General features: G+C 62.9%; 1 protein-coding gene across 1 annotated transcript in view; it reads right to left on the reverse strand.

The window, feature by feature from the left end:
• The window catches only part of LAMA5 (laminin subunit alpha 5), a 44,429-nt gene that overhangs the window by 13,591 nt on the left and 14,202 nt on the right, over positions 1–16,636 (reverse strand). Inside the window, exons 7-40 of the mRNA XM_090286635.1 lie at positions 15,938–16,053; positions 15,541–15,659; positions 15,317–15,407; positions 14,951–15,085; positions 14,786–14,845; positions 10,856–10,996; positions 10,634–10,771; positions 10,410–10,544; positions 10,193–10,327; positions 9,978–10,115; positions 9,471–9,523; positions 9,153–9,258; positions 8,973–9,025; positions 8,780–8,885; positions 8,358–8,457; positions 8,060–8,216; positions 7,791–7,929; positions 7,526–7,668; positions 7,330–7,436; positions 7,079–7,232; positions 6,571–6,731; positions 6,381–6,489; positions 6,057–6,154; positions 5,779–5,980; positions 5,548–5,674; positions 4,908–5,047; positions 4,222–4,337; positions 3,905–4,116; positions 3,313–3,517; positions 2,977–3,121; positions 2,659–2,799; positions 2,368–2,529; positions 2,124–2,225; positions 1,942–2,025 (exon numbers count right to left, since the gene is read on the reverse strand). Of these exons, the coding sequence (XP_090142761.1) occupies positions 1,942–2,025; positions 2,124–2,225; positions 2,368–2,529; positions 2,659–2,799; positions 2,977–3,121; positions 3,313–3,517; positions 3,905–4,116; positions 4,222–4,337; positions 4,908–5,047; positions 5,548–5,674; positions 5,779–5,980; positions 6,057–6,154; positions 6,381–6,489; positions 6,571–6,731; positions 7,079–7,232; positions 7,330–7,436; positions 7,526–7,668; positions 7,791–7,929; positions 8,060–8,216; positions 8,358–8,457; positions 8,780–8,885; positions 8,973–9,025; positions 9,153–9,258; positions 9,471–9,523; positions 9,978–10,115; positions 10,193–10,327; positions 10,410–10,544; positions 10,634–10,771; positions 10,856–10,996; positions 14,786–14,845; positions 14,951–15,085; positions 15,317–15,407; positions 15,541–15,659; positions 15,938–16,053 (4,330 nt within the window). The remainder of the gene's footprint in view (positions 1–1,941; positions 2,026–2,123; positions 2,226–2,367; positions 2,530–2,658; positions 2,800–2,976; positions 3,122–3,312; positions 3,518–3,904; positions 4,117–4,221; positions 4,338–4,907; positions 5,048–5,547; positions 5,675–5,778; positions 5,981–6,056; positions 6,155–6,380; positions 6,490–6,570; positions 6,732–7,078; positions 7,233–7,329; positions 7,437–7,525; positions 7,669–7,790; positions 7,930–8,059; positions 8,217–8,357; positions 8,458–8,779; positions 8,886–8,972; positions 9,026–9,152; positions 9,259–9,470; positions 9,524–9,977; positions 10,116–10,192; positions 10,328–10,409; positions 10,545–10,633; positions 10,772–10,855; positions 10,997–14,785; positions 14,846–14,950; positions 15,086–15,316; positions 15,408–15,540; positions 15,660–15,937; positions 16,054–16,636) is intronic.

Here is a 16,636-nt window from a genome sequence, read left to right on the forward strand (position 1 = left end):
CACTCTGGGAACAACGGCCAGGGCAGCAGAGAGGCGCCGGTCCCATACAAAGTGGGAGAAGTATCTGGAAAAGAGGCGAGTGCTGGGCGGGCGGCATTGTTCCCTCTCGGACCCCTCCCACCCCTACAGCACCACAACAAATACCTAAGGCCCCACCCCTTACAACGTTACAGGTGCAACCGCTCTACCTAAGACACAGAGGCAAACAAACACAGGAGCCTGTCAAAATGAGGAGACAGAGAAATATGGCCCAAAAGGGGAAATGGATCAAGGTTCCAGTGGGAGAACTAAGCAACAAGGAGATAGCCAACCTAACAGATGAGGAGATAGCCAACCTCACAGATGTAGAGTTCAAAACACTGGTGATAAAGATGCTCATGGGCTTGACAGATATGCTTGAGTACGGCAAACGTATTAAGTGAAGGCGATGCTAAGTGAAACAGGAAAATCCACACAAAACCAATGGTGACGGGAAGAAAACCGAGGTTCAAATCAATGATTTGGAACATAAGAAAAAAGAAAACAGTCAACCAGTGCAGAATGAGGAAACAAGGATTGAAAAAAATGAGGCTTAGGAACATCTAGGACAACTTTAAACGTGCCAACATCCAAACAATAGGGGACTCCAGAAGGAGAAGAGGAAGAGCAAGAAATTGAAAGCTTATGTGAAAAAATAATGGAGGAAAACTCCCCAAATTTTGTGAAGGAAATAGACATACAAGTCCAGGAAGCACAGAGAATCCCAGGTGAGCTGGACCCAAAGAAGACCACACCAAGACACATCATAATTAAAATGCCAAAGGTGAAAGATAAAGAGGGAATCCTAAAAGCAGCAAGAGAGAAGTGGAAAGTTATTTACAAAGGGGTGCCTATAAGACTCAGCTGATTTCTCAAAAGAAACCTTGTAGGCAAGAAGGGACTGGCAAGCAGTATTCAATGTGATGAAAACCAAGGACCTACAACCAAGATGACTCTATCCAGCAAAGCTATCATTCAGAATGGAAGGGCAGATGAAGTGCTTCCCAGGCAAGGTAAAGTGAAAGGAATTCATCATCACTAAGTCAATATTACATGAAATGTCAAAGGGATTTATTTAAGAAAAAGATCAAAACTATGAACATTAAAATGACAACAAACTCACAACTATCAACAACTGATTCTTAAAAATAAAAACAAAACCCAACAAAGCAAACAACCAGAGTAGGAACAGAATCACAGGCCTGGGGCTCATTTGGAGGGTTATCAGCTGGGAGGGGGAGGGGGAGAAATGGGGAAACGGTGCAGGGACTAAGAAGCATAATCGGTTGGTACAAAATAGACGGGGGGCAGGGGGGGGGGGGAGTTAAGAATAATACAGGAAAGGGTGAAGCCAAAGAGCTTATATGCACAACCCATGGACATGAACTAAGGGGGTGGGGTTGCTGGAGGGAAAGGGGGTACTGGGCAGAGGGGAGCAAAGGGGAAAAAATTGGGACAACTGTAACGACATAATGAAATATACTTTAAAAAAAGGGAAAAAAAATACATGGAGCACTTCCTATTTACTAGATGAAATGCTACCTGACCCATGAATTGTTATTAGGTTTTCAAAAAAATAATAAAAATAAAATAAAATAAAAAGTAAAAAGAAGGAGAATTTTAAAAAATAAAATAAAACTGCCTCTAAAGAAACAGCCCGAAGCTGGAAGAGAGAGTGGGCAGAGACACAGGCAGGTCCCAGAGCGGGGAGCCACGGGGCCCATCGGGGAGCAGGGGCCGGAAGCCAGCTCGGGGCCGAGCGAGAGCCTCGCCTCACAGCCACCAGAAAACGTGGCGAGGTGACTGGGACGAGCCCTGTCCCGCTCCCGGACTGCCTTCCAGTGGGAGTGGGGAGAGCAGTTCTGGGCCTTTCGGCTATGCCAGGGTCCGCAGGGACGTGGGCCCGGGGCCGGCCCCACCCACCTCCACCAGCTGCAGCTGCCCGTGGTGCCCACGGCTGGGCTCCGGGTACACCGGCTCCAGGAACATGATGCTCATCTGGTTGCCCTGGGGGGGCGGGCAGGCGCGTGTCTGGTTAGGGCTGCCCACGGGCCGGGCCCAGCCACTCCCGCCTGCCCGCCCTGCACGCCCGCCCCCGCAGCCACCTGCAGCACCACGTCCGGCCTGCTCTCTGTGGGGAGGAACACGTCTCCCCGCCTGATCTCCGAGTGCAGTTCGTAGCGGAGGGTCCCCCCGTAGGATGACACCTGGGGACCAGACAAAGGAATATGACCTGGCCAGACCCTGTCCATGGGTCCAGAGTCGTCCGAGGTGGTCCGAGCACCCTCAGGGAGCCCCCACGCCTCCCTGGACACGGGCCCCCTTCCAAGGACCGCGCGGCCTGCTCACCCGGTCCCCCAGGTAGGAGGGCGGCGCCTGCCAGTACAGCTCGGGGAACCCCTCCGGCACACGCCTCAGGTCTGCGTGAAGCAGGCTCCCCTCCTCCCGCAGCTCGTGGGGCACGACCTGCCGGTCACTGCTCATCAGCGTCCAGCCCTCCATGTCCACGAACTGTGGGGTGCACGGGTGGGACACTCGGTGAGCGCCCCCACATGTCAGAGGGCCCTGCCTACATGGCAGACCCCGTTGGTCGGGGGGCAGCGTATCCTCTCCCTGAGGTGGGGGGCCCCGCCCGCGCACCTCCTGGCGGGCGTGGACGGAGCTCCGACAGCGCTCCGTGGCCCCGAAGCAGAAGCAGCGGGTACAGCCTTTGGGATTGGCAGCGTCCAGGGAGAAGGTCCCGACGCGGCACTGGTCACATCGGGGGCCCTGAACGTTCTCCTGGGGGCAGAGGTTGAGGCGAGGTGGTTGGCTGGCTGTGCAGACGCCCCCCGGCTGCCCTGTCTCCCTGTCATCTTGTCGCCAACGGTGATTCTCCCAAATCTCCCAGGAAGTCCCAGCCGCCCCAGAGGATGAGCTGCATGGGTGAGGCCGCCCACCCGGGACCCCGTCCCTCACCTTGCAGTGGCACTGGCCCGTGAGGGGGTCACACACGCCAGGCGCAGAGCCGGCGTGGTGGCAGTCACAGGGGCGACAGCTGGGGTAGCCGTAGAAGCCAGAAGCACAGGTATCACAGCGGCGTCCGGCCACATGGGGTCTGCACCTGCCAGGGGAGGTCAGAGCTGGCTCGGCCTCCCCTCCACCCAGGCCCTTGACGCTAAAGTGAGAGGCGGCCGGCGGCTCCCTGATGCCCACACTGAAGGAGAGGGAGCTGCTGAACCCCAGGAGCGATCCGGGGGGGGCTGTGGGCCAGGACGCCCTTGAAGCCACACGGCACCCACCCCCGACTCTCACTTGCACTGGCCGCTGTCCTTGTCACAGGCGGGGTCCGTGAGCTCCTGCACGCCGGGCCCTGAGCAGTTACACTCTTCACATCCGACCAGGGGGTGGCAGCCGAAGGTCTGGGGCTGGCAGACGGTGCAGTCGGGCAGGACAGTGCGCGGCGGGCAGATGCAGAGGCCTGTCAGCTCGTCACAGAGGCGGCCGCTGCAGTCGCAGGCTGTGGGGGTGTGCGCAGGCGGGTGGGCCCCTCTGCCCCACTCGGAGGCCCGGACTGCACCTCTGGCGGTGAGGCTGGTACCCCCTACCCCGCCTCCTGGCCGACTCCACCCAGCTCTGCGCCCCAGCCTCGGGCGGCTCCTCCCACGTGGGGTCAGCCGCCCAGAATCACCACCTGGGCCCCGGAACCTTCTGGCCAACCTTGTAAGGCCTGGGCCAGAAACTGCCCCAGGTCCCATAGACAGGAGATGGCTGGATCGGTCTGCCAGGCTCTAGAATGTTCTCCTGACCACTGTCCATACTACCTGGGTAGCGCCCTCTACCAGAAAGCCCCCCTGAGTTCAGGCGCCACACCCCCGCTGGCAAATCCAGGGACCGAGGTACTCACGCCTGCAGTTGGGGAAGCCCCAGTAGCCGGTGGCACAGCGGGAGCAGTCTCGGCCGATGACATAGGCACGGCAGGGACACTGGCCCCCAAAGGGCTCACATGTAGGGCCGGTGGCACCCACTTCATGGCAGCCACAAGGCCGCGCCCCATTGTTATAGAAGAGGGACAGAGAGGTGGCGGCATCACGGCAGAACTGGGATGAGCTGGTGGGGCTGGGGTGAGCAGCAGGAGGTGAGGCCAGATCCCAGCCCAGATCGGCCCTGAGCCCCGCCCACCCGCCCCGCCCCTGACCTAAGCCCCGCCCCAGCCCCGCCCACCTGATGTGGTAGCCGTGGCTGGCACACTGGCTGATGAAGTCGTAGGACTTGTCCAGGGGCTCCTCCCGAAGGTAGCTGGAGCTGTAGGCGTCCTCGGGGACCACCAGCACGTACTCCTAGGGCGTCAGGGTCTGGTCACCTCCCGTGGGCCCGCAGAGAGCCCGGTCCGGGGAGTGTGCCAGAGCCCGCCGGCTGGAGTGCATCCCCAGAGGCCTCTGCGGCTGGCCACCATCTGGCCGGGCAGCTAAGACGGTGTTGGCATCACACCCTGGCCTTGGGCCCCGGCGAGGCTGGCAGGGGCTGGTTCCCCCCATGGGCTGCTCAGAGGAGAGGCGGCCTCCATGGCCCCCTGGGAGCTTGGGGGTGTGAGGAGGCCCCACCTGGCCTCCCTCCCGGTGCCTTGCCCATCCCCTCCTGCCCGGTGCCCTCCCGCTCCACACCTTCAGGCCCCATCTGCTCCAGGAAGACCACTCTGACCAGCAGGGCCCCGGGGTTTGGTGGGCATCATCCTAGCTCTTGGACCCCCTCTGCAGTCATAGGGGGTGGACCTAGAGGTCCCCAGAGGGTGCTGCTCATGGCACACAGCATGGATGCCAGGAGGGGACACACCCTGGCTGAGTGACCAGCAGTGTGACAGGTGTGAGGACGGCTGGTCTACATGCAGGGACACCAGCCTCAGGACTCACCAGCCAGAGCCACCTGCCCTCGGGCACACGCACGGTCACAGTGAGCTCACTGTCGGTCACGTCCAGGATGGCCTGGCCCTCACACACCACCAAGATGCGGCAGCCATAGCCGTGTGGGCAGAAGGTGGCGTTGGCATGGCCTGGACGGGGAAGAAAAGGCAGGTCACCCCCTGGCCCCATGGACCACCCCGGCCCCAGGGCCTCTTCCCTGGAAGAGGGACAAGGCCCACACACCCCATGAAGCTGTGTGGTCCTTGGGCTTAGCTGAGCAAGAACAAAATAGACAAACATGTCGGAACACATGTGCCATCAACCAGGGTCCCGTAGTGATCCCTCGATTACCCACATGTGACAGGTGACCCCTCATTCGTAAAATGGATGTGAGGAGCAGAGTCTGGGAAGGGGGCCGGGAGGCGGGGCTGATGGCACTGGATGCGAGCGGGCCCTAGGGCACCTCGTCTAAGAACTGACGGCAGGAGGGGGGTGTGGCCTTGTCGCTCACAGCCAGGTAACGGGCTCCCTGCCACTGGCCGCAAGAGCCATGGAGCCAGCACACCATCCATCCCCACCGCGTGGTGCCTACATGGTAGGGCCGTGTGGTCCCGGAGCTGCCCCCCTGCCGCCCGCCACAGCCGCTCACCCTGCCACACGCGGCCCCCGTTGATGAGGACCTCCACAGCGAAGGTGGGGTGGGCTGGCTGGTAGCCATGCAGCAGGAAGGCGTAGCGGCCCAAGGCGGGCACGTGGGTGGTGAAGACCACTGTTCCCTGTGGGGAGAGGTTCCATGGGAGGGCAGAGGTGTGGGGACACTGGGGGGCCCGCTGCAGGTCCCGCCTGCCCACAACCTCGTCCTCCAGGCCCAGGCTCTCACCTGGGGGTGTTGCAGCAAAGTGGGCTCAGCATCAGGGTCCACAGCGGTGGGGGGCCGTGGCTGGGGCCCGGACGGGGGTGCGCCCGGCGTGAGCTCCTGCGAGCGGGTCAGCGGGAGGCCAGGCGGCAGCGGCAGCACCTGGCAGTCCCTGAGGACGATGGGCTGGGGCGGCTTCGGGAAGCGGGAGGGCAGGCAGGCAGCGCTGGCGGGAGAACGGGGCTGAGGCCTGTCCTAGCCCGGGGCCCCGCTGGCCACCCAGCCCCCCCCCAGCCCACTACCTGCTGGGACCGAAGGCCCCGTGGCTGCTGACACAGTGGACCTGGGGCTCCACGAACTCCAAGCTGAACGTCTCCACGGGCACCAGTGTGGCGCTGTGCTGGGGGCAGAGGGCCAGGCGTGGATGTGCAGGGCGGGTGGGGCCGTCCACGCCAGCGGCCGCCTGAGTCCTGCTCACGGCTCCGAGCCCCTGCCTGGCTCTGCGGGCCCGCCCCCGGCTGCACCCTCTGGCTGTCCCCAAGGCCACTCCTCTCCGCCGGCCACCCCGTCGCTATCTGTACCAGGGGCGCCTGGGGCCAGTGAGGGGTGAGCGGTCAGGGCCTTACCAGGAAGAAGTGCGCCTGCTCTGCCGTGAGGCGGACGCTGGCCTCCGTGTCCAGGTGGAAGGCCACCGGGAGGTGACGCTGGTCCAGAGCAGTGGCCCGGCACAGGGCGCTGGGGGCGGGGCAGAGCGGTCAGCAGCCGGGCAGCCCCGGGGCCCAAACCTTCCCAGTCCTCCCTCGCCTCCACGCGCACCTGTACAGGCAGGGGTGCAGGGTGAGCTCCCCCTGCTGGGAGGGCTGCCGGGGGGCGTGCACGGCCACCCCCAGCTCCTGGCGGGCCGCTGTGTTGGCGTACTCCACCACCAGGGCGTAGCGACCTGGCCTCGGCACCGCCACCTGCAGCTGGATGTCCACCTGCGGGAACAGGCAGTCGGAGGCCCGCCCCAGCCCCCACCCGGAGAACAGGACCCCACATGCTCTGTGGATGCTTCTGGACGCTGCCTGGGGCCCTCCTCCCAGGACTCTGTGGCCGCTTGGCCCTCTGACCACGCTCTGAGCGTCCCTGAGGCCCCACACAGAGCCTGCACAATGAACCAAGGACCCCCCCGTCCTCACGATGAACCGAAGTCGGGGGCTGTGGACGGGGCCCCGAGGGTGTCCTGACCCCCTGGCCAAACCCCCCAGCCACTCTTCCCTGCGCCTGCATCCCGCCCCCCAGGCTGAGGGCATGCCTTCCCCCAGTACGGCCCCCGGACACGCACGTCACTGCCCTGGCAGAGGGCCAGCGGGGGGTGTGCCGGGCTGAGCTGCTCCGTGGGGCAGGGCCGGGGCAGGCTGTTGTCTCGGAGACACAGGGCCCCAGGCCCGGGGGCCGCGGGGAAGCCGTCCAGGGGCAGGTGGGTGTAGAGGAGGCAGCTGTGGGTGGGGGACGCGGTCTGCGGTCAGCACAGGGCCGGGGGCCCAGGCACCGGGAGGGTCAGCCCTCACCCGCCCCTGCCGGGCCGGTCCTCACTTCTCCCCCGCGTGCTGGGCGGCGGGCCGGAAGGTGCAGGCCTCGGTCACCCGCAGCTGCAGCAGGGCCGCCTCGTAGTAGGCGCTGGGCAGCAGGACCACATAGTCCTACGGGCAGGAGGGCCGAGGTCAGGACTGCGGTCCTGCCTGGGCCCGCCCGCCCACTCAGACCCTGCCCACTGCCAGCCCTGCCTCACCAGCAGCACCCCTTCAGCCTCCACGAGCAGGGCCCAGGTGCCGGGGTTCAGCACGAAGGGCTCCCCAAAGCCCCTCTGAGGCACAGTGATGAAGGCCGGCTCCGTGCTGGGCGGGAAAGCCACAGGCTGGCTCTGCTCCGTGCCTGGGGGTGGGGGTGGGAGGGTGTGGTGAGACTGGGCACAGCCTGGTGTCCCCGCCCATGCACGGGCCCAGGGCAGGGCTGGGGCTTGGGGGAGGGGAGAGGGAGCCCCCTGAGGCACTCACAGTTGGCACAGGTGGCAAACTTGCCCTCCTCCTGCACAGAGATGCGCCCGCTGACACCGGTGGGTCCGCGGTTGACGTATCGGAAGACGAGCCAGAAGAGGTCAGGGGAGGTCACGGTCAGCCTGGCCACAATTCTGGGCTGGAGAGGCGTGGGAAATGGAGGTCACCCCTCCCTGGCCGCTCCCAGCCCAATCCTGGGGCTTCAGAGGCCTGCCCCCACCCACTGGGCACTTCACGCTGAGCCCTGGGCACGGGCAGCCCCGGCCCACCTGGATGGGCACCATTTGCGCGTAGCCCCTCCAGCTGAAGTTCTCGAACTCCAGGGGGTTGAAGCCGAAGCGCACGGCCTGGCCCTCGGGGGTGGCCGCCTCCTCCAGCTCCAGGCGCAGGTGGTGCAGGTCCGGGAGGTAGTGGTCGCGGGCCGGCCTGGTCACGGCACGCGCGTCAGCCCAGCCCGCGGCTCGTCCGGGTGGGGCCGGCACTGGCCCTGCACAGCCACCCAGGGTCCCCAAGGACCAGCCCCACCCCCGGCCCCTCCCCACCGCCCGGTCGGGACGGGGCACCCACTCGCTGCAGGTGGGGCCCTGGGTGTGGGGGCGGCACCGGCAGGCACCCGTTCTCGGCTCGCAGCCCTGGCCCAGCGCGCCGCCGACGTCGCACCGGCAGCCTGCATGGACGGAGCGAGGGACGGGGTCAGTGCTGTCCCCACCGTCGCGCTCAGGACCCTGCCCCGCTTTCACCGCCAGGCCCCAGGGCCCCTACGACGGGGGCTGAGAAGCCAACGGGAGCCCTGGACAAGGGAGTCCAGGCTGGGGGGCAAGGGGACGGCACCCACACCGTGAGGTCTGGGCGCGGGATTGAGCGGAGAGGCCTGAGGGCAGAACCCCGTCTGTGCCCAGGCCCCGCCTGGGGCCCTCGAGGCCCCTGCCCCTCCCTGGGCTCAGGCCTCCCCAGGACGTGGTCCCAGGGCCCAGCGCGAGGGCACTCACTGCGGCAGCCGAAGTAGTCGGCCCGGTCCAGCCCAAAGAAGCCGTCCTTGCAGGCCGCGCAGGTCTGGCCGCACACATGGGGCTTGCAGAAGCACTGACCGCTGCCCTAGGGGTCGAGGGAGAGGTGGGATTAGGCGAGGGAGCCCCACTGTGCCTGCCCCCCAGCCCCCAGCACCTTGGGCCTCAGACTCACCAGCTGGCACTGGGCAGCGCCGCCCAGTGTGCCTCTGGGGTCACAGCTGCAGCCTGGGGGAAGGGCAGAGCAGGCCCGAGTGGGGAAGGAGCCACGGGGCCTGGGCTGTGGGGACAGCCCTCACGGCCGGTCCGCTGGGCTTCTCCCCCGGCCCCCAACATCCCCTCTGGGCAGACTCACGGGCACAGCCCTCGGGGTTGCTGGGACTCAGGCCCCAGAACCCGGGTTTACAGCGATCACAGCTTGGCCCCTCCACATGAGCCCGGCACGTACAGGGCGCCTGCGCCTGGGAGAGGATGAGGCTGAGGGTCAGAGTGGCCCCCTACCCTCCTGCCCCTGAGCCCTCAGCCCTGGGGCCCCTACCCTGTGCATCTCTGGGCTGCCCCTGGCATGGGGACAGGGGACCCGAGGGAAACAGATGAGCCCTGAGTTGCCATAGCAACCAATTAGCAGGGGAAGCGATGGTCTCAACCCCACCCAGGGCTGACCTGGGCTCACCTCAGGAAGGATGTGGTCGGCTGGGGCCAGGCCAGCGGGGTGGCAGGAGCCGGCTGTGGAGAGACCCCAACCATGGCCATTACCTGGTCTTTGATCCTGATGGCCAAGCACATCCCCAGGCCTGGCCAGGACCCACGGCTCCCACACGTGTAAAGAGGCATGAAGACGTGTATCTCCGTTCTCTGGCCCCCACACTGTGAAGGTGTGCCCGCTCCCTCCCCAGCACATGGTTAGGAACACACAAGCACATACAGCACATGAACACACACCATGTGCTGAGCCATGTGAGCACACACACACAGAGCATGTGGACACACATCTGGGAATAACACGTGAAGTTGTATGTGGACACGTATGAGGCACAAGGACACACAGCACACAGACCTCGCATGAACACATGCAAGAATAAGCACTTGGACACATGCGTGGGCACAGAGCACGTGGACAGTGACGGTGTGCCATGCGTGACTCACCCAGCACACGACACGCACACCATGCCAGCCTCACCTCCGCAGTCCGGGAAGTTGTAGGTGCCGGGCACACACGTGTCACACCGCAGCCCCGTCACGCGGGGTCGGCAGCTGCACTGCCCGCTGCGGGGGTCACAGGCTGCGTGCAAGGAGCCTTCCGTGGAGCAGTGGCAGGCTGGGGGAGGATGGGGGTGTGGGCGTGCGCTGGGGCGGGGCGCGCCCCCCTGCCCGGCCTCCCACCGGGACACTCACGGGCACAGGTGGGAAAGCCATGGAAACCGGGGCTGCACTCCCGGCAGGTGGCGCCTGCGTAGCCAGGGCGGCAGCGGCAGGACCCTCCGGCACTGCAGAGCTGGTCCAGGGCCCCGTGGGGGTCACAGTTGCAGGCTGCAAGGGTCCGGGTCAGGCCACGGGCACCGCATGGAGCTCCTGCCCCTCCCTTCGGGCCCCAGCCCACCCCAGTGCTCACCGCGGCAGTCAGGGTAGCCGTGGTGGCCGGCGCGACAGCGGTCACAGTGAGGGCCATCAAACTCGGGCCGGCAGGGGCAGCGGCCGGCCTCGTCGCAGCCCTCGGGCAGGGTCCCTGCAGGACTGCAGCCGCACACTGCAGGCAGAGAGCACCCAGGGGCGCTGAGCAGGGTGGCCCGGACCCGGGCCCACGCCCACCGCACCCGTGGGGGAGGCCTCGCTCACACTGGCAGAGGGGGAAGTGGAAGTAGCCAGGGGCACAGCGGTCACACGCGGCCCCCTCGAAGCCCGCCCGGCACACGCACTGGCCCGAGTCCTGGTCACAGTCGCCACGCAGCACCCCGGGGCTGGCACACTGGCACGCTGCGGGAGAGGCGGCCACCCTCGTCAGAGACGGGTCCCTCCCAGCGTCTGTGAGGGCACGGGGCGGGGCGGGGCAGGACTCACGCTGGCAGCCCGGGCCGTAGAACCCCGGGGCGCAGCGTTCGCAGTGGGTGCCCTGGAAGCTGGGTTTGCACAGGCAGCGCCCCACCCGCGGGTCCTTCTGGCAGGCGTTGCCCTGGGTCCCAGAGGCGTGGCAGTCGCAGCCTGTCGGGGGCGGGGCACGGGAGGGGGTCTCAGCGGCCCTGCCGACCCGCCCCCACGCCGGGAACCCTCCCTCCTCCGCCTGCTCCTTCCCTGACGCCTCTCCCTGCACCCACGCAAACGGGAAGACAATGGGAGTCAGCTGGGCACCAGGCTCACAGGAGGTCACTTCCACGGTGTAGAAACGCCTGACCACTGTGCTGTACGTAACAGCGTCGGTCAAATGTAACTGAAAATAGTTTTTAATTTAAAATGAAACGAACGATGATAAAGATCCCAAGAAGGGAAAGCTGACGTTTCGGAGACAGTGCGATGTGACGGATGAAACGAGGGCAGCGACACCCACGGGCACTGAGTCACTCACGACGCCGACACCGAGTCAACCGCAGGCGTTCGCACCGCCAGAAAGTATCCAGAAAATATTGAAACTCAGCATCGTGACATGGTGAAAAGAAAATTCTAGTCTTTATAAATAATTCCGGGGGGTGGGGAGAAGGGAGAACAAACGTGCTAAAGTCTTAACGTGTGCATAAGAAGAGGGCAGGAGGTACTCGCTAGTTTTTGTTACTGAGAGAATATAATGGTTCGGTAGTGTCCAAAATATAAGGGTTGCCGTGGACCAGAACTTAGAAACCCTCAGAGGAAGAAACATAAATGAACCAACCAAAACCAAAACACGTCTGGTTGCTCAACTCAGCAAAAGTCAGGGGAGGGAGAACTCAGCAGAACGGGAGGAATGACGCAGGGAAGGCCACCGTCCCCACTGACCGCGGCCACACCCTGTACCAGGCCACACCTCCTTCCCTGACATAAAGCCCAAAGGCGTCAGTTTGACCCTAGGAGGAAAATCTGGTCCCATCCTCTTGAAAGGGCACACCTGGAGCTGAGGCCCCGGACAGGAGAGGGTCCAGCACGGACGTGGGGAAAGTGAGCGTGGAGAGGAGGGCGCAGACCCAAGGCCACGAGCATTGATGGGGACAAAGGGGATGTGCGTTGAGAAAAATGGACTTGCCCCCCCAAGTGAGGCAGCAAACCCGAGACTCTAGGAGCTGTATAAACATGGTCTCGAGGTGCAGAAAGCTAAACAGTGGAAATCACACGTTTGGCAAAAGCACGGTCCTAGAGAGGAAGAGCGGATCCACTGTCCTCAGAAGGTGACAGGAAGGAAGCAAGAATGGGGTGGCTCTCAACAGTATAATCAACGTGAGTGCTTGAGTAGATGCACAGGCAGAAATTTGTACCAGACGGAGAACACGCGTTCCTGCCAACGTTCGTGGATCAACCTAAAAGAAAGCGTCAGATTCCAAAGACAAAAAGCAGAGATGGTCACGTGCCTGGATCCCACCATAATGCAGTAAAACGTGGACTGAACCCACAAAAAAAGGGGGGGGGCCTAAGGAAATCAAACCGCCAAGAATGACAAATGTGCTTCTAAAGAACTCAGGTGAAGAGAAAATAAAAACTGAAGTGACCAGTGATGTAGAAAAAAGCAATAGTGAGATCACACCATCAACCCTGTGGGACATAACTAGCCAAAGCTACACTCTGAGGCAAACTGATAGCCTTTGCACGGGTTTCTCAACCTCGATACGACAGATGTTCTGGGCCGGACAACACACGGTAGGGTATTAGCACATCCCTGGCCTCCCTCCAGCCCCTGGATAGAAGCAGCCCATTATAACCAGCAGAAAGACATTTTAGACATTTTCCTACAGATCAAAATCACCCCTGCTTGAGAACCATTGCTTTAAGCCTTTTTGTTGACAACCAAGAGAGACTGAAAAGAATAAATAATTCAAGGAGCTATCAAAAACAGTAATGCACCACAAGAAAGGAGACAGAAGGAATTAAAGAATTTAGTTTGAATATTTTGACATAAGGAAGCAAAATCTCTGCCCCATACCAAGCAGGGAAAACCCCCAGCAATCTTATACTATCACGTCGGGCTGTACTTTGAAAACACCAATAAATTCAACACACCTCTGTCAGGTCAAATGAAGGAAGAAAAGAAAGAAAGAGAATAAAAATAGAAAATAATAGGACTGAAAGGAAATTTTAAAATTAGGACAGAATGCTGTGTATCACTGTGTGCCACTACATTAAAAAACCCAAATGACATAAACAGCTTGTTAAGAAAATGTAAATAACCAACAGTCATGTAGAAAGGGGCAGAAAACAGACACAAAAGGCCACAGAAAACATGAAAACCGTAAACCGAGATCCCTGTTGAAAAGCAGGTAGGAGGACCAGAGCGGGCAGTGAGTGAGCTCCGGCAGACGTTTAGTAAATTCCTGTGACTGTAAAACTGATATGGAGAGTAACAAAGTACGGATTCCTGTCCCAGCATCTTACCAGGGGACTTACAAAACCAGAAAAAGGCGGCAAAAAACACGAGCCATCTTTCCACCAGCCTCACTGCGGGCGCATGTCTGATCAGTGGCAGGTCGATTAATAGAATAGAATCCTTTGTTTCACAAATTCAACGTGAAATACTACTTGCTGAAGAGCCTGCTGAATTGAAGAAGATATCTGCAAAAGGTACATTCAATAAGGGGCTAACATCCAAAATGCATAAAGAACTCATACAACTCAACAGTAAAAAACAACAACAGAGAACCAAACAACCCAATTAAAAAACGCGCTGAGACCCCGAACAGACGCTTCTCCCAGGAGGCACACAGAGGGCCCACAGACGCAGGAGAGGTCGCTCAGCACCACTCGCTGCAGAGATGCAAGTTCAAAGCACAATGAGATCCTGCCCCACCCTGGTCGGGATGGCCGTCATCAACAGATCCACAAACAGCATGTGCTGGCGAGGACGTGGAGAAAGGGGAACCCTGTGTCCCGCTGGGGGGAATGCACACGGGGGCAGCCGCTGCGGGAAGCCGTATGGAGGGGCCTCAACAAAGTGGAACTGCCCTGAGCCCCAGCGATGCCGCTGCTGGGAATCTATCCAAAGAAAATGAAAATCCTGACTGAAGAGATCTGCACCCCACGCTCGGTGCAGCCGAGGCGCATCCTGTTGGGAGAGGAAGCCCCCTGCGGGTCACAGAAGCTGGGGACCAGAGGGGGCTCCCGATGCGAGAACGACGCAAGAGGAAAAGTGTCTCCCAGTGGAGGCGAGTCAGGCTGACGGGCAGCAGCCTCGCTGTGTCCTGAACACAGGGGCTCGGTTTCCTGCGTGGCGGCGGGCGCGGGGAGATGGTACTCTTCTGTGAGCAGGCGGGCTGCCCCGGCCTGCGGGTCCCGGCACGTGCCGTCCAGCCCGGGCAGAGCCCTCCGCCCCCCCCCCCCCCCCCCGGAGATCTCCCTACAGACGCACTAAGCATGTACGGGAAGCCGGAGCTGCAAGGATGTGTATCGGAGCAAGACTTAAAAACAGAGAAGTGGAAAGAACCGACAATTCCAGCGGCTGGGCGCTGGCGAAGCAAACGCTCCGTCTTCCTGCACCGTGTGGGACAAGACATGACATGTTTACAGGGTTGTAGTGGGTGGAAGACGCAATCACGAAGCACCGCCGTGTGTGGGAGGCGGAGTGTGCAAGTCCACGCGGAGGGGCCGGCGGTGGGAAGCGGGTGGCTTGCGGGAGCGACGCTGGGTAACCTTTGGCATTATACTCACCTGCGTTTTCTGACAGTTTTCTAGACTATATATCGTTTGCATAAAACGAAAAGGACCAAAATCAACGCGACTAACATGAAAATCCTGCCTCTCTGCCAGGCCTTCGTGCGGCCCCCTCCTGCCCCATTGCTCCAGGGGACCAGGGAGGACGGGGACCTCGAGGACACTTACTCACAATCTGTCCAGCCGGCAGTGCCTGTGCCCCGGTGCTGTTGTGGGTGGAGGTCACGGCTGGGGGAGGACACACGCCTGTCAGCCAGGTCAGCTCAGCACACGGGGGGGGGGGGGGGCAGGGCAGGGGCCCCCGGGGTCCCCCCCACGGGCCGGCGCACTCACGGTAGCAGCGCGGGAAGTCCACGAAGCCGGCAGCACACGCCTCGCACCGCTCCCCCGTGAAGTTCCGCCGGCAGTAGCAGCGGCCCGTCAGGTCCTCGCACGTCCCGTCCGTGAAGTCTGACTCGCAGTTACAGCCTGGGTGGGGCAGGGAGGCGTGAGACCCCAAGCCCAGCGCCGTCAGGCTTGGACAGGCAGCCGCTGCCCCCAAGTCCGGGCCGTGGGAGGAGAGCCGAGGCCGTGCCTTCCGGAGCGGTGGCAGGGCCCCGGGGATGCAGGGAGCGGGAGACCCTGGGACATCCGGCCCAGGGCAGCCTGTTCCGGGCCAACCCCAAGCCCAGGGCGCCCACCCAGGCTGACGCCACTCACGACGGCAGGTGTGGGGCGAGTCCAGGGCGTGGTCTGGGGAGCGGTAGAAGCCGGGCAGGCAGAGCTCACAGTTGACGCCGCTGGTGTGATGCTGGGGGACAGGCGTAGGGCTGCTGAGTCCTGCACGGGCCCACCCAGCGAGGTCCCCGCACAGCCCCGGCCACGCCCGCCCCCCGCGAGCCGTGCGTGGTCTCCTTGGCGCCCCAGAGGCTGCGCCGGCCCACCTGGCAGTCGATGCACACGCCCCCGCCCTGGTAGGCGCTGTCCCGGTTCTGGCTGGCGCCGTGGCGGGCCACCGCGGGGTCGTAGTAGCAGTCGTCCGCGTGGCCGTGGCAGTTGCAGGCTGGAGGGGAGGCCAGGTGCCCCGCGTCAGCAGGCAGCCCCAGGGCCCTGCCGGGCTGGGGACCCCCAGGCCACACCCCACAGACCACAGACGACCCCAGGTGCGACCTGGCTTGGGTGGCAGAATGTGCCACATGTGTGCCGTGCAAGTGTGTTGTACACACATGTGCACACGGGTAGATCTGTGTGAGTGTGTGGGCACATGTCGATGTGCATGTGTGCACATGTGCAACATGTGTAAGCATTGAGTGTGCATGCCTGTGTGACATGGGCACTCACCCTGGCACTCGTTGGCACTGTCGGGGGTCGCCGGCTGCCACGGCTCCTGGTTGAAGCCAGGGCAGCAGTGTTCGCAGGAGCTGCCACACGTGTTGTGCTGGCAGGCGCACTGCAGCCTGTGGGGACACGGCACGGGGGCTCAGGCCACGGGGATGCGGCAGGATGGGGGGACGCGGCAGGATGAGCGGACGTGGGGGCACGGGAGACGCAGGGGCGCCGGGGCCAGGGGGGCCCTCGTGGAGGTGGGAGCTGGCAGGGCTGGGCTGGAGGGCGCGCCAGGAGTGGGGCACCGAGTGGCCAGCGTGGCGGCCCCTGCCCGTGGGTAAACCGGGCGCCCTGGAGCTGTGCCGGCCTCCCCAGGGCAGGATCTGAGGCCTGGCCTCGCTGGGCCGGCAGCCCTGAGCTCAGCCAAGTTCCCCCCCGCATTCAGGGATCCTCCCCAGGGGCAGGTGGCCAGGAACTGTTTCCTTTTCCAGCGGGGGTGGACACATCAGAGGGCTGTCCCCTGCCCGCCTGTTGTCCTGGACGGCAGCTCCTGTCGGCTCAGCAGGCGGGGGACAGCTGGCCGCAGCTGGGAACAGAGATTGCAGCCACCTCCTGCCCAGGCACCCACGCCAAGGCCTCACCCCGGCACAAACCACGTCGGCCCAGGCGGGGGCAGGAGGGCGCCCTACGCCAGGCCATGCGTCCCTGGGGTCT

The sequence above is a fragment of the Furipterus horrens genome, unplaced genomic scaffold (genome assembly GCF_987537825.1).
Source record: "Furipterus horrens unplaced genomic scaffold, mFurHor1.1.pri manual_scaffold_8, whole genome shotgun sequence".
In the NCBI taxonomy this organism is placed as follows: Eukaryota; Metazoa; Chordata; class Mammalia; order Chiroptera; family Furipteridae; genus Furipterus; species Furipterus horrens.